The sequence below is a fragment of the Fusarium mangiferae genome (assembly GCF_900044065.1).
Source record: "Fusarium mangiferae strain MRC7560 genome assembly, contig: FMAN_scaffold008, whole genome shotgun sequence".
In the NCBI taxonomy this organism is placed as follows: domain Eukaryota; kingdom Fungi; phylum Ascomycota; class Sordariomycetes; order Hypocreales; family Nectriaceae; genus Fusarium; species Fusarium mangiferae.
Window position 1 is genome coordinate 1,916,236 of NW_024573928.1, and position 14,733 is coordinate 1,930,968.

Sequence of the window (14,733 nt, forward strand, 5' to 3'; positions counted from 1 at the left end):
ACAACTCAAGATATGATAGCCTAGCATTGTTTCTTTTGGTGTCATTTTCGTATTCACCCTTACTACATGAATCTTTCTCACTTGAGTTGTAAACAACTAGATACTAGATTATTGCAGCAAAAGGACAGCATCGGTATTGGTCATTTCAGGCACTTAGTACAAATATAATAGAACTATAGAATTTAGGGGTACTTTATTAAGCATTCTACTAATACAATGAGCGCTGACTCCTTTAAGTGGAGTCTTGCAACCAGTAGATCGTTCGATTAATAGTCAAAGCTCATGATATCTCAGCCAGATATATAAAGTCAACTCACTGAAAAGTCCCAATTAATACCCGCTTCTTAGCATCACATCCCAAACTTGGGCATGTATTTTGTAATAGAGATGTTTTGGCAATCAATTCCAAAATTAAACAAAGAATGGTATCTTGGGCTGTGAGTTCGATTTCCAGTCACTGCCTGCATGCCTGCAGACGTTGTCGAGTTCATTGAAGACTAAAATCTATTCTGCGGCTAGGCATAAATTGGTCAAACATAGAGCCGAATCCCATGAGAGCCGAGTTAGGACGAGAGGCATCTGGGAATCTTAGGGCTCCAGTTGACGGCTGTGTCTTTGACATATCCGACTCGAGCGTTTTTATAGGGCTGAAGCTGGAGTTCAGGTGACTGATACTGATTACTCTGGCGGAGATTCGAGCAATTACATTATCAGGTAACCACACTTGTACGCGGTTAAGTGACAGGGTCCTGGCATCAGGTGACGATGAATGCTCGAATGACCCAGTATCACTAACACTCCCTTGGTTATTGCCCATAGAAGAACAGATGTTAGCTGTATGCGGCTGTCCATGGCTCGGGGCTGTCGTTGGGTCTGGCGGTATGGCGCGAGGTATCACTTGAGACCTTTCAGGCACTGCTATGGACTTCTCCATTGCCCTACTCGATCTCGTCTCAGGTTTAGGGATATTGATACCCTCTTTGATGGATCTGAAACCCACTTCTTGCCCGAGATTGTTATACACCAAGGCTTGGCTCTCATCTTTCAGGTCCAGTCTGCAGGATCCAAGTGTGACAAGTGACACATCTCGGGAGTACTCGATTATATCGGAGAAAAGGCTCTGCGCGGTCATCATAAGTGCAAACGGCTCTCGTTCGAACACAGCTATGATTGCGCCGCATAATTTGCCTGAATCTCGTAAAACAACCCAAGACCCCGACGTGCCTCGACCTGGTCAGTTGTACCGACGATTAGTTTAATGTCTTTTCATGCTCTCTCCCTTTTTACCACTTACCTAATGGTGCATTTAAGCGAATCTTTCGCGCCGAAATAGTTGTGCTCCCTATAGAGAAGGGTATCTTCGCTGATTGGAGGAAACCTTGAGAGGCTTCCATTCCATTACCCAACAATACTAAAATTTCTTGCTCATTCGCTGTAAACGAAGAGTCGGGGCAGATGCTGGATACGTTGTTTCTCCCGTTGAAATTGTAAATATTGTCGCTCTGCCCTAGAAACAAATCGAACTCTACTCGAGATACAAGGGCAAAGTCGGCAGGTATGGAGCCAGTTGAAGGGCTCAGGAGCTTCGTATATGAGGGTTTGGTCGACACGTCGACCTCAGCCTGTTTGATGAAGTTGACCATTCCTGACAGGTTCACTGGAATCCAGGTACCGACTTTCTCGAGATCGACATAACCGAGATCGGTTCTGGGGTCCGTGCTGTCGGTATCGTTCTCCACGAGCTCGCACTCTTCACTACTGCTTTGTTCATCATCTTCCTCTGCACCAGAATCGGAGCTGGAAGTATAGCTGTTGTTACTAGTGTCTTTCAAGTGCGTTATACTGGTCGTAGACGACTGATCGATATTCTGCAAGAAGTAAAGAAGCATGGCGTGCCCTGAGGTCACCCCTACCTCGAGTGAGGCATTGATGACCAATACGCCACCGATGCGTGATACTTCCTGGTAAACTATTTGTCCGTACTTGACGATCGTGGTCAGGCAGACCTCACCACACTCATATGGTCCACTGACGGCCCACCAGGCAACGTGGGTATGTAATGTTAAGTCGTATGCAAACTTGATTCCTTTTCGCAAATCCAATTGCTCCCATGGTACCGATGCCGGACCATTTGCTGATCTCAACCCACCTTCGGCGAATATTGACGCATACTGTTGCGAGTCGAGACCTAGTTTGCGAACCTGCTTTTGTAATTTCTTCCAAACAGTACTACTGCGAATAGGCTCATCCGTGGTCCTAATCCAAACGCTCGGCTTGATGATAACCCGTTCCTCGTCGGGCTGGTGGGCACCAGCAAGCCGTAGCTCAACGGTCCACGGAGTTGTAGCAAGCGACCTCCTCCATACCACATTCCAAATTTTATTGAACTCCGGTGCTAGCTTTTCCCAAGTCTCCGAGGCCTGTTCGAAGAGATATTTGTACTGAGACTGCTCGGGCCAATGATGGTTGGAATACCAGACGTTCTTAACTGAGCAGCATATGCCCCTGGCCTTATTTGGAAGTGAAAAGCGAGTTTCATCAAATTCAAGATCGAGGAAGCTGGGTTGCACTACAATGTGCCCAGGAAATTGGCATGTTGTGGTTTGCGATGGACTTGTTGGTGGTGTAATATATACCTCGGTCTCTGATGAAGTGGATGTCATGCTTAACATGGCAACAGGGACGAGATCCTAGGTCTCGGAGGCATTTCAAGGACTTCTCGTACTCAAATCTTTTGATGCCAGGTTCAAAAATGGGAAAATGGGTATGATCAGGAAGCAACGCGGGGCTCACCAGCCGCAGCCCCGATAGCGAGAGAGCCTAGCAAGGTATGCGACTCCTGTTATTGGTTCAAACCCCGGTCCATCATGCAAGCCACGGTCACGCTGGAACTCATAGTTCAGTACCAAAAGTGTCGTCCAGGCCAGTCTTGCCTGCATATAGTGGCAGGTGGCTTGCCAAGGCAGACTGGCTAGATGGGACTAGAAGAGGGAGCCAAAGACCTAGAGACAGCGGTTCGCGTCTCAGTTTATCTGCGGAAGTATCATCTGACTTTGTCTCTTATCTCATCTCCCAGTTTTTGAAGTAAAGCTACATAGTAAATCAAGTTCAATCTTATTCGGTTGTTACCTTCATAGCTCTCAAACCTTGGCCTTAAACAATGCCGCCCGGCGAAACATTGTGGCACTAATCTCACAACTCAACTTCAACAATATGTCTATACGGGATCTGAGTAGCGATAGAAAATATGGAATTCTCAAAAGGATATGGCCACGCATGCCTCGAAGCGACTTCGATACCTATCTAGACCTATATGACAAATACTTCTTATTCTTGGATGAGCAAATGGGCTTGATTGAACGGAAGTCGATTCTTTACTCCACGAAATCTATAGACGAGCTCGCATCTATGATCGATCAGATTCGGCAACATTCCTATAAGAAAAAGTCCGAGTTATTCGCAAATTCTTCGGATGAAACGATGAGATCAGCCGATATGGCAATAAGAATTTGGCTTATGGTCTATATCGAGCATTCAACGTCTGGCTCAGCAAGCTCCTGTCGGTGGCCAAAGACCATGCCATTGAGCCTTGTGGTACAAGACTGGTATCCGCCAGGAAGAAAGACGGATGCCGAATCTCGACAGATTTCTCAGAGCTTCTCGATTGCGAATCTGACACGCTACTATGACTTCCAAGTCAAGTGGACAAGTGATCTGGCGCAGCATCTCAATATTGACTGGGAATACAAACAAATTACAGTCTTTGAGCACGCTATTGCCTTGCGAAATCACCTTGCATACCCAGACGACTGTCAACTTCCAAAGGAATTTGTACAGGAAGCAGTTGACACGATCAAACTGCTTTTCCCAGATGACAAGGACACTAAGGCTTTCTTATCAAGAGAAGGAAGAAGGTTCCTCAAGATCCCTTTTGGCCGCGAGCGATCATTATCGCTTGGAGACTTCTCATATTGGGGAACAGAGATCTCCCAGCTGTTAGATGTCTGGGAACAAGGGCCTAGCGGTTGGTCTCAGCTGCGGCTGCGGCCCGACCAGAGTAACTTCTTGGAGTACTCTACATTCTGGGCCGCAGCAGTTGTATTGCTTCTCACTGTCATCAGCATTGTATTTGGCGTGGCTGGCTTAGTCCTTGCCAAGAAAGCATTGGAAATTAGTGTTAAGTCGCTTGATGTATCAGTCAAGTCGTATGAGTTATCTTTGGCAATCGCGTGTGCCGAAGCTAATGCAACGGAGACTTTGCCTGCTTTCTGTAAATAAAGTTTTTTGCAGACATTTAACGATGTGTGTTATTTCACCATGTAACGGGTAGACAGAAATCTCAGTAAAGGCTGAGCCGGTAGCTCTATCGTCAATATCGCATAATTGGTCAACTCTCGGTCTATATCTCTAGTAGGTGTTTGATCTTAGCCTGAGTTTCGAAGGCTCTTTACTAAATGGATTAAGTCTTGGAAACTGGTATAATCATATTTTTACTCAAAATGCCTCTTGAACCAAGACACCGCCTGGTTGAACGCTTGCTCCTTGGCAAACAATTGCCTCTTATCTTTCATATCTCCCTTGACAGCAAAGCCGTGATGAACTCCAGAGAAAAGATTGATCTGGAAGTCCTGCTTTGACTTGGACAGGATTCCCTCACTCTCATGACGTTTCTCTACTGTGAATAGGTCATCAAGCTCTGCGGCTGCGATGGACAGAGGGCCCGTAATGGCAGCCAACTCCTCTGATTCAACGAAGGAGGGATGGGCAATGAATCCAACGTTGATGCCATCCTTGTAGTGACGAATGAGGTGCTATCGGCTGTTAGTTGTATGGAAGATTTAACTTTAGGATATGCAACCAACCTTAGCTCCCAAACAGTATCCAACGGCAGCAATCTGAGTAATACCAATGCTTTTGAGGTACTCAATACCAGAGACGACGATGGGATCCACAGCTTCCGCTGTGTGGGGGTTCTTTCCATCGGAGCCCTCACCAAGCCACTTCATGATGTCGAAGCCCTCAGGCATCTCCAATGGCACGGGATCCCCATTGAAAGTGTCAACAACAAGACATGTGTATCCCTCAGCAGCGAAGGCATCGGCCATGAGTTTGCTGTTTTGCCAGATTCCGAAGATGTCTGGGAGGTATAGGACAGCCTGCTTAGACTCTTTGGGGGACTTTGCTAGATATCCGGTGACATTGCCGACTTTGACAACATTTCCTTTGGGAGTTCCCCTCGAAAATCTTAGCTGAAATAATTCCCAGGTGAAAGTATTATGAATGACTTACTCATGGAGGTTGGCAATAGTGCAGCACGCAGCAGGGGGATGAGAAGCCATTTTCGATATCGTTTCAGCTGATGGAGTTACGTCGTTGAGGATGACAATTACCACGATAAGATACAGAATAATAGAGCATGCATAAATACGATAATTCCTCTTACTCCAATCAGTTATTTGATAACAACAGTCTCATGATCAACTTGGTTCAGCTTGGACCTTTGCTATAAACGGAATGGTCCGTGACGGTTCCGAAGGCCGGAAGGTGGGTCACTATCCACATTCCGGGGTCGGCAATCGTTCAGCAGATGATAAGTACAGAGCCGATAAGATGATGTAGCCACGGCATTTATAAGGAATACTGTCATCAAATACAATCTAGACTGAATAACTGATTATCATATTCTTCAATTCATATCATATCCACTCAATCAAGATGGCTACAGACGCTCTCCAAGATGTCCGTCCCATGTTTGAGCTCCGCGAACGAAACTACATCGTCACTGGTGGAGCTCAGGGCATTGGTTTCGCTTGCACGCGAGCCATTTGCGAAATGGGCGGCAATGTTGCGGTGTTAGATATCCAAAAAGAGCCTACTGCCGAGTTCAACACGTTGAGTGAAAAGTTCTCTGCCAAGACTGTTTACATCCAAACGGATGTCACGTCACAGGAGAGCATCAATGCGGCTTTCGACAAGGTATTGAAGGAGTTTGAGACTATCGACGGTGTTGTACCCGCTGCGGGTATCGCTATTGATAAGCCGTTCCTGGATCAGACCTGGGAGGAGTTTACCCGCATCCAAGACATTAATGTAAGTTATCCGGTCTGCCAAGATTGACTTGACTAATAGGGATAGGTACGAGGAACATTCTTTGTGGCTCAACTTGCGGCCCGCCAGATGGTTAAGCAAGGCACAGGCGGAAGCATGGTCCTCCTCGCCTCCCAGTCCGCACACATCGGCCTTCCCGGCTACCGCATGGCGGCATACAACGCCTCAAAGGGCGGTATCTTCATGCTTTCCAAAGCCTTGGCCGTCGAGTTAGCACCAAAGGGTATCAGGGTGAACACCATCTCTCCAGGATTTGTGGATTCTGAGATGACGCGGACTGTTCGTGAGCTTAAGAGTAAGAGGGAGGGAGAACAAATGTGGTTGGCGCCACCGAATCAGAGGTTGAGTACACAAAATGATCTTACAGGGGCGGTTATTTACTTGCTGAGCGATGCGGCGAGACATACTACGGCAGCGGATATTCCGATTACTGGCGGATTGCATGCTGGTACTATTGATGGATTGATTAGTTATGAGAACAACTAGGCTGGGTTTAGCGCTGAGAATTATATCAAATTGACTTTATTCATCTCCCCAATCATTAATTCTTCAACTTGAAACCTTCGCCTTCAACTGCGTGTTCTATCACATGCTGCATCATCGATGGAGAGTCGGAACAGGTCTCGATCTTCACGCTGTATCACTCAACGCATGGTTATCGCAATGTTGGTATCGCGAACTGGCAACTAGCACAATTGATCGCCAAGTCAGTTGTTATCATATGATTGAGATACCTTTCCCGCCACGAGCCTGAAGTGATAAGCCTTCAACTCGACAGCGGCCCGCGAAGCGGATACCGCACCGGGACTCAGCAAGCGCCCGTATCCGTTCCTGAACCCCGTACCCGCTATCATTACCATAATACGGAACAGCAAATCATCGGCTACGGGATCATAATCATCATAATTCATTCCTAGCGCTAATAGTAATCAAAATATGCTCTCCGAAAACATGTGATTAACATCCCCAATCGGCCACTGCAACCTTAGCGAATCCTCCCAGCCCATCTGCATATCCGTATCCGAAATTACCGTCCCAGCCACAAATCCCCCGGGAACGACCCCATTATTAAAAGGCGGCGAGTACTCCGCATAAGGCTGGAAATCTCCAACTGGCTGCGCAAGACTCGCTCTTCTGATTGACTCTGTGACGTTATCTAGACCTTCATGGCTTCCTGGGCTCGCTGGGTTGAGAATACCCAGGCTGAGAAGGTTGCGTCGCATCTCGATAAGACGCTTCGCGAGACGACGTGCGGAGCGCGAGCGGTGCGTGTATTTTGTTGTGAGAGTCACGCACATGCTGAAACTGCCACCGAGAGATTCGATAAGTTCGGGGGTGAGGGTTGGCAGCATTGTTACTCTATTTTGCTTTATAAAAGCGATGAGCAGAAATGCTAGACCAGCGGTGCACGCTAGTATATGCTGGTAATATGGATGTTGTTTGCGGTAGAGATCCGTGGTCGCGTCAAGCGTGTGTAAAACATGAATGATATCGTAAACTCGATCAGTTGCTGATCGAACGTGGTTCTTTGTAATCTCAATATCCAACTCGGAAAAGAAGAATGGTTTGAGGAGTTGACTCCGAACGGATTCCGCTCGGAGATTAAGTAGGATTGTCCATGTTGGTGGACGGGTCGACGGGTCTGTATGCCATGCTTGACAGTTTGCAACGGTGTAATCACCAACAGCCTTCTTTCTCCACTGCTCGATCTGAAAGCTCATCAACTCAAATGAGTTTTCATCGTTATAGCCTTCGCCTTTCGCGGCGTTGGATATAGGTTCACTGAAACGATCGCTTATAAGGATGAAAGAGAGCATGGCTTTGAGGTATGGGTTCTTGACAGAAGATGTAGACACGGAACTGAAGCTCTTGTCTTGAAAGTGTGTCGGTAGACCAGTTGCGTAGCTCCATTGCCGATCGAGAATGACAATACTGCTGATCAGAGTACAGGCTTCTGTTCGTTGAGCCTCAGTCTTGACGGTATGTCTGAAGACTTCGGCGTTGTGAAGACCGAGTTCCATCAGCATGCGACCTGCAATGCCGCACATGCGCCAAGCTGAGCGGGGCATCTCTTGGAAGAAGTCATACCAGCCCTGTTTCAATTAGTAAATTTCTCATTTACGATAGTGGTAATACCATACCTTGAGGAATATGATGGTCGCATGCTGAATGCTATTAGCAGGGGCAGCCAGCTTCGCATTCACAGCATCCTGAAAGCTGTCCCTCAGTAAAGTCTCTGTATTTGAACTCGACGGGTTTCCATCAGCCCTCAAAGCAATAGCCAAGCACAGATTCAATATTAATAACAACTCGTACGTAGCAGCTCCAGTGCTCGACGCCAGAACATCCCATATTCCAGCACCAGCTTCAGCATACCATGAGCGCGTCTGCATGATGAGCGCATCAATATCAACAACGGGATGAAGTTCACCAACGACCTCTTGATAAATATACAAAAGCTGAGTGGTCTCTTGCAACCCCATAATTGAGCGAAATGTCAAAAGCATAGCTGGGTCGCCTTTGTCGATTGTGCGCGGCGACACAGAGAACTGTGTATTTTGACCATCGTTCTGATCCGCCTCATCGGAAGCATCGTCTTCGTGAATACTGGCAAGTTGTAATTGCTTTTGTTGGAGTGGTGGACCGGGCAAGCTATTCCGTCGGAGTTTTAATTGTCCCACGTTCAATGCGTAGTCTGGACATGTTGGGCCGTAGAAATGTTGAGAGGCGGTTGTTCGAGAGGATTTTGGCGTTGAGCTCTGATCATCGGTGGTGGATTCAGTGTAGCTGTGACTGATGATGGGTATTGTATTGGGATTTGTGTTGGGAATAGGATCGCGGGGCCGTGTCGCAGCAATCATCGTCATTGGCGAGGGAAGATTTGTTTGTTCCTGGTTACTCGAGTATTGCACTTGCGACGCCAAACTATTCAATTGCTCTTGAAGACTAGAGAGCATGTCAACAATCGCAGCTTGGTTCGTCTGGCATGAAGCCCCCGAAGTCGCACAGTCATGGTTCGTAGTCGCAGATATCGGGTCAGTGATGGCGGGCGCTGGAGGCGCTGCTGTCGTTGTGGCGGGGTGCCAATCGTCACTGTCAAGACTGGAGCTATTGTTCTCAAGACTGCTGCTGTAACTGCAATTCTGGTTGCGACTTGAGCAGTGTCTGCATGGTTGCCGCCCGTCGCATTTTCCCTTTCGTCGTCTACATGCGTCGCATGCGCGCAGAGCATATGGTGTCCTCCGTTTTCCGGTTTCTCCGGTTGAAGTGGTGGATTTCTTGACTCCTTTGGGTTCACGTGCCTGGGCCATGGCTAAAATAGGAGTTCCAGCCCCTTGTTTTGTCGCGTCGCGTTGATGGGTATCTCAGTGTAGCCAGTCAATTGAGTCTGTCGTTTCATGCAATATTCCTTCGAGTATGTCGGAAGTCGGGCCAGAGGAGAGAGAGGCGGAAACTCGGGGGCAAAAGGTGAAGAAAGACCGCGTTGATTATTTATCTTGGGTCAATCTTGACTAGCGTCGGTCTTCACCTTGGACCCATGCGGGGTAAACCTGACTAGACTGAGATCGGCGAGACTAAGCTTCTACTTCTTATCTCCCATAATTTTAGCTGCGGAGATAAGTAGCGGCCTTCTATCGATGCGGTTTAGGCGGTGGCCAACGGCTTACATGAGCGGTTTGGGGCCAATCAGACATGATCGGTTTGAAAGACCCTTATCATTGCATCCCGGTTTCGGAAGAGCATCCGCTGCATTGGTTGGTTGGTAGGGTTCAGGGTAGATGATTCAGTTTATCGCATTTCACGGCATGGCCGAGTCAAAGGATGCAGGTGAAGGCGCTCACCTGGAAGCATAAACGCCTCATAGTCATTAATGGTGGCAATGTCTCAAACTACCGGTGATCATGTTGTATAGGGTGCGGTAAACAAAAAAAATGTCGCACTGATAATATGTCAACGTGCTTCAATCGGAGTCTATCATCATCGGACGATTTTGATGGAATCTCGGATATTGCCCCCAAGCATTCGTGTCTTGACATGCCAGAAACAGCAAAACTCCCAAGCCAATGGTCTTATACCATTTTGTCTCATCATGAAACAACACTGATGCAATTGGCTACAATACCTCCACGATTGTCGAGGCTCAAATGCACGCGACTCTGAGCGTCCAAAGAAGAAAGGCTCTGAGTGGGGCAAAGTTGTCGTCATATCTCGGGGAGCCGGGACCGAATACTACCCGCGGGAAAAAACCTAGTGTTGTAACGAAATTGATTGACGCCGAACTAATGCTAATATCAAAATGCTACACTAAACCTCCCTGACCTTGTAACTAAACATCTCATTCGAAGCCACCGAATTCCTATCCCTCATCTTCGCCGCTGTATCAAGACCTGTCACAGGCACGCGATACTCATACTTGGCACCCTCCTTCTGTCCTGCAACAGGATATGGGAAGGGAAGATACTGCGGTATCAAGCCCAATTGTGCAAGAACAGTGCCTTGATCCCATGCGATATGCTCATGGTAGAGGCGATCGCCGCGGATGTTTACGACTGCTGTGAAAGGGACTTCCATCTTCTTGTCGGTTGGTGGAACACCGGGAAGTCTGGGACGTTAGTGGAGGTGGTATGAAGAGAGATTGAGGTAACGTACAGCCAGTCGATTGTCTTGTTATGTGTGAACTTGTAGAGGAATTCGTCGACTACGCGGTCAATGCCAATTGTGCGGCTGATGAGTTCAAGTTCTGTGTCGTCTGAGTTTTGGAAGATGAAGTTATCGCGGTAAAAGGTTGTAAGTGACTTGCGACCGATACCACCAGTAAGCTGGATCGATGTGAGTATACTAGAAGAGCCTCAATGATTAAGAGCTGCAGTGAACTTACTGTAGGTACGTGGTTAACATATGGCTGATCAACCATAGTGCTCATCGTATGCTCAACCGAGCGGTCCGCAAACTCATAATAGGTATGCTCATCCCAGATAGCTTCAAGATCAAAGTAGGGACCGTTAGTAAGAGGCTTGAGAAACGTCAAGTTTCTTGTGTGTGATAGTGACTCGGTCCAGTAGTCAAAGTCATCTTGGAATGGCGTTGCCATGAGATGAGACTTTGCGCTGGAGTATGAGTATGTTGTAAGGCCATCACTTCTCTCAATGATGGCTGTGCGGCCTGCAATGTGGCGCAATATGGGGATGCTAGATTTCTCAAGGCCTGCAAGATCTGCGTCGTTGGCGTAGATCACTGCACCTACTAGACCAGAGTCGTTGACTGAGCCGGCTACCTGGTTCCATAGCTTGGGGTCATATGCTGTCGGAGAATTAGTATCACATCACCTACCAACACAGGGACTCACTCACCAATAAGTCCAATCTTGCTATCCTTCTCCAATTGCTCGCATCCCGTCAAAGCCTTCAAAGCATCACTCAATACCTCACCAGCATCTCTCTTAAACGCCTTTGCTTGTATCTCCACAACAGCATATCCCTCCTCAGCCCACTTCAAAAGAGCAGAAGGAACACCCTCTATAATCTCCAAATGCTTCTCCGAGTCAGGACTCAGAATAACAAGACCAGGTCCATGACCCCGTCTCGAAAGTGGAGGCAGAAGACTAATCCCCTCACCAACAGTCTCAGGCTTGGCCTGGGGAAGAGGAGCAGGAGGCTTTGAAATGTCGGCGTACATGGTGAAAATTGATTGGTTGGTTTTTGAGTCTGGGGGTAAAAGGTGGTCTAGGCGCTGCTCGAAGAAACAATATATAGATAGTAAATTAGAATGTGAAGTACGTAGAGCGGAACTCCGCCGAAGGTTAGTAAACCCCAGATTATGATACGAGGGGTTATCGCAGACCCCGCTTTTGACAAGCCTTATCGCAGATCTGAGATAAACGGTTCAGCTTCGGAACTTCCGACCGGAAAGTCCGTAGGCGCATGATGCGTTGTTAGCATTCGAGCTAAGCATGATAACCGAGTCAACTCCAGCGAGTCATATCTGTTCCTGCGTCACTAAGCTGGATTAGATATATGATTTACAGGGTTCGGAACACTTATTGAAGCTATCGTGTCGTTCCGTAGCAATGATTTACCCCAGATAAGGCAATTGATACGTGGGGACGGAATGGGGATAACGGAACGTCGAATCTGGGGTAGAACCCAAGCTAGTGTTATCGGCATTCCTTGTTTACGACAGTTCTACAGCATTGAGATATCGTTCCGACACGCTGTTGGGTTGTTTTAGGGGTTCAGCTGAAGTGTCAGTTGGAGATTAGACGAGGGTTTGGAGTGAAACTGACGTTTGGGGATACCCGACGCTTGTGGTTGGAGAGATATAGAAAGCCCATTTCGCCCCTTGGCTGTCTGCATCATCATACTTGCTTCTTTCAACTAATAGAGGATACACGATCTTGCCTTTTACCTCTCAACATTCATTCTTCTACCTTTATCAAGACAATATGACTAAATCATATGATGTCGTGGTTGTAGGCGCCGGTAAGCATCTCACTCCCCCTTCCAGAGACATCGTCAACTAACAAGTCAGGATGGTTTGGTCTGGCCGCCGCAAAAGCCATCAGACAAATCAGCCCCCACGCCAATCTCGCCGTCCTCGAGTCCGCCGAGTCATGCGGTGGCACTTGGTCCAAGAACCGTCTCTATCCTGGTCTCAAGTCCAACAACATGAAGGGCACATACGAATTCCCCGACTTTCCCATGGTAGAGAAGACATACGGCGTCAAGCCCAACAGCCACATTCCTGGAACAGTCCTCCACCGATATCTCACCGACTTTGCTAAGCACTACGACATTCACGACCGAATCCAGTTCAACACTGCTGTGAACTTGGTGGAGCGAAATGGGGATGCTGGCTGGAGAGTTAGTGTTACTTCTCCCGAGGGAACAGAAAGTATCACTACCGAGAGATTGGTCCTGGCTACTGGTCTCACATCAACACCGAATATGCCCCAGTACAAGAACGCTGAGAAGTTCGGTGCTCCTCTCTTCCACGCTAAGGACTTCTGCAAGGAGGCTCCTAATCTGAACGTCAAGAAGGCTATCGTTGTTGGTGGTGCCAAGTCTGCCTTTGATGTTGCTTACGCTCTGGTTCAAGATGGCGCAACAGTCGATTTGGTTGTTCGCCCTACAGGAAATGGTCCGGTTTGGATCGCTCCTCCTTTCGTCACACCTCTCAAGAAGCGACTTGATCAGTTGTTGAACATTCGATGGATGACTTGGTTCAGCCCTTGTCCTTGGGGTCAGGAAGACGGTTATCCTGCTGTGCGAAACTTCCTCCATGGAACTTCTGTCGGCCGATTCCTTGTTAGCAACTTCTGGAAGACTTTGAGCAACGACGTAACTGGCGCTATTGGCTACGACTCTCATCCTGAGCTTGCGAAGCTCAAGCCTTGGCACTCTGCCTTTTGGATCGGTAGTGGACTTAGTATCCTCAACTACGACAGCCCTCTGTTTGATCTTGTTAAGCAGGGCAAGATCAGAGTCCACATCGATGATATTGAGTCATTAGAGCCTAACCGAGCTGTGCTGGCTTCTGGCAACGTTATCGACACCGACGCTATCATCTGCTCAACTGGCTGGAAGAAGGAGTCTACTATCAAGTTCGCAGAGGATGAGCTTGGTCTACCCTACTCCACTGAGAAGAAGCGCTCTTTGGCCCAAGCCGCCGACGAGAAGGTCCTTTCTCTTTACCCTAGCCTCAAGAACCAACCAGAGCTTAACGTCAAGCCCAAGGAAGCCAACCCTCTCCGCTACTACCGCTTCATGATCCCCTCTGGCATGGTCAAGACCCGTGACTTGGCTTTCGCCGGTATGATCTCCACCGTCAGCACAGCCACATGCGCAACTATCCAAGGCCACTGGATTGCTGCTTTCCTCGCTGGCAAGATCGATCGCATTCCTACTTCTGAGAAGGAGATTACTGACGAGATTATGCTTCACACTCAATGGGGCAAGTGGCGATACCCTTGCGGTTACGGAGCTGATCTTCCTGATCTTGTATTCGAGGGTCTGCCTTATTGCAACATGTTGATGAAGGATATGGGACTTGAGACACATCGCAAGGGAAGTCGGTTCCAAGAACTTACTTCGCCTTATCTTCCTGCTGACTTTAAGGGATTGGTTGAGGAGTGGAAGGAGAAGCATGAGGCTTCTGAAGAGATTAATGGTGTCGAGGTTGGGCAACTTGCTGGTTCGCTGAAGAAGGCGTAGAGTGTATTGTTTTGTTGTTAGCATATATCCATAGCCGAGATTGTTCGCGCTACTGACGATTATCAGTTGTCGCATGATATAAGAATAAAAACAGTTCCTTAGCATTCGGTTGTGCCTCTTTCTCCGACGATAGGGAGTGCCTGTCGCGATAGTGATTGAAGGCCTCTGACTCTCTTCAATGGACCCCAGCAGGCCACCAACATTCCTAGGGGGGTTACTCACTGAAACTTCAGCAGTGGCGCCAAAAATCCCTGCGTGCCACCAAATCACTTCGCTATCCATTGGCGTAGGCATGACTTGTTATCGAGCTCTCATAAATAACGTTGCAATAGCAGAGTCAAGGAATGCTTGGCGAATTTCTTACATCCTCGACAGATCCAATTGAGTTATTTCGAACCTTGTAAACTGATGTCAT

General features: G+C 47.9%; 7 protein-coding genes across 7 annotated transcripts; 3 read left to right on the plus strand and 4 right to left on the minus strand.

The window, feature by feature from the left end:
- Window positions 1-487: 487 nt before the first annotated feature.
- FMAN_11586 (uncharacterized protein) lies at window positions 488-2,672 on the minus strand (the record flags this gene model as incomplete). The annotated part of the gene is made up of 2 exons (XM_041834420.1): window positions 488-1,224; window positions 1,295-2,672. The coding sequence occupies 2 exons, from the start codon at window positions 2,670-2,672 to the stop codon at window positions 488-490; spliced, it is 2,115 nt and encodes a 704-aa protein (XP_041684685.1).
- Window positions 2,673-3,213: 541 nt separating this feature from the next.
- Window positions 3,214-4,278, plus strand: FMAN_11587 (uncharacterized protein; the record flags this gene model as incomplete). Its single annotated transcript, XM_041834421.1, has 1 exon — window positions 3,214-4,278. The coding sequence occupies one exon, from the start codon at window positions 3,214-3,216 to the stop codon at window positions 4,276-4,278; it is 1,065 nt and encodes a 354-aa protein (XP_041684686.1).
- Window positions 4,279-4,490: 212 nt separating this feature from the next.
- On the minus strand, window positions 4,491-5,339 carry FMAN_11588 (uncharacterized protein; the record flags this gene model as incomplete). The annotated part of the gene is made up of 3 exons (XM_041834422.1): window positions 4,491-4,811; window positions 4,863-5,235; window positions 5,290-5,339. The coding sequence occupies 3 exons, from the start codon at window positions 5,337-5,339 to the stop codon at window positions 4,491-4,493; spliced, it is 744 nt and encodes a 247-aa protein (XP_041684687.1).
- Window positions 5,340-5,715: 376 nt separating this feature from the next.
- Window positions 5,716-6,594, plus strand: FMAN_11589 (uncharacterized protein; the record flags this gene model as incomplete). The annotated part of the gene is made up of 2 exons (XM_041834423.1): window positions 5,716-6,090; window positions 6,136-6,594. The coding sequence occupies 2 exons, from the start codon at window positions 5,716-5,718 to the stop codon at window positions 6,592-6,594; spliced, it is 834 nt and encodes a 277-aa protein (XP_041684688.1).
- Window positions 6,595-7,037: 443 nt separating this feature from the next.
- On the minus strand, window positions 7,038-9,419 carry FMAN_11590 (uncharacterized protein; the record flags this gene model as incomplete). The annotated part of the gene is made up of 2 exons (XM_041834424.1): window positions 7,038-8,201; window positions 8,250-9,419. The coding sequence occupies 2 exons, from the start codon at window positions 9,417-9,419 to the stop codon at window positions 7,038-7,040; spliced, it is 2,334 nt and encodes a 777-aa protein (XP_041684689.1).
- Window positions 9,420-10,413: 994 nt separating this feature from the next.
- On the minus strand, window positions 10,414-11,784 carry FMAN_11591 (related to dienelactone hydrolase and related enzymes; the record flags this gene model as incomplete). The annotated part of the gene is made up of 4 exons (XM_041834425.1): window positions 10,414-10,711; window positions 10,759-10,928; window positions 10,988-11,409; window positions 11,460-11,784. The coding sequence occupies 4 exons, from the start codon at window positions 11,782-11,784 to the stop codon at window positions 10,414-10,416; spliced, it is 1,215 nt and encodes a 404-aa protein (XP_041684690.1).
- Window positions 11,785-12,550: 766 nt separating this feature from the next.
- Window positions 12,551-14,318, plus strand: FMAN_11592 (uncharacterized protein; the record flags this gene model as incomplete). Its single annotated transcript, XM_041834426.1, has 2 exons — window positions 12,551-12,587; window positions 12,637-14,318. The coding sequence occupies 2 exons, from the start codon at window positions 12,551-12,553 to the stop codon at window positions 14,316-14,318; spliced, it is 1,719 nt and encodes a 572-aa protein (XP_041684691.1).
- Between the last annotated feature and the right edge of the window lie 415 nt (window positions 14,319-14,733).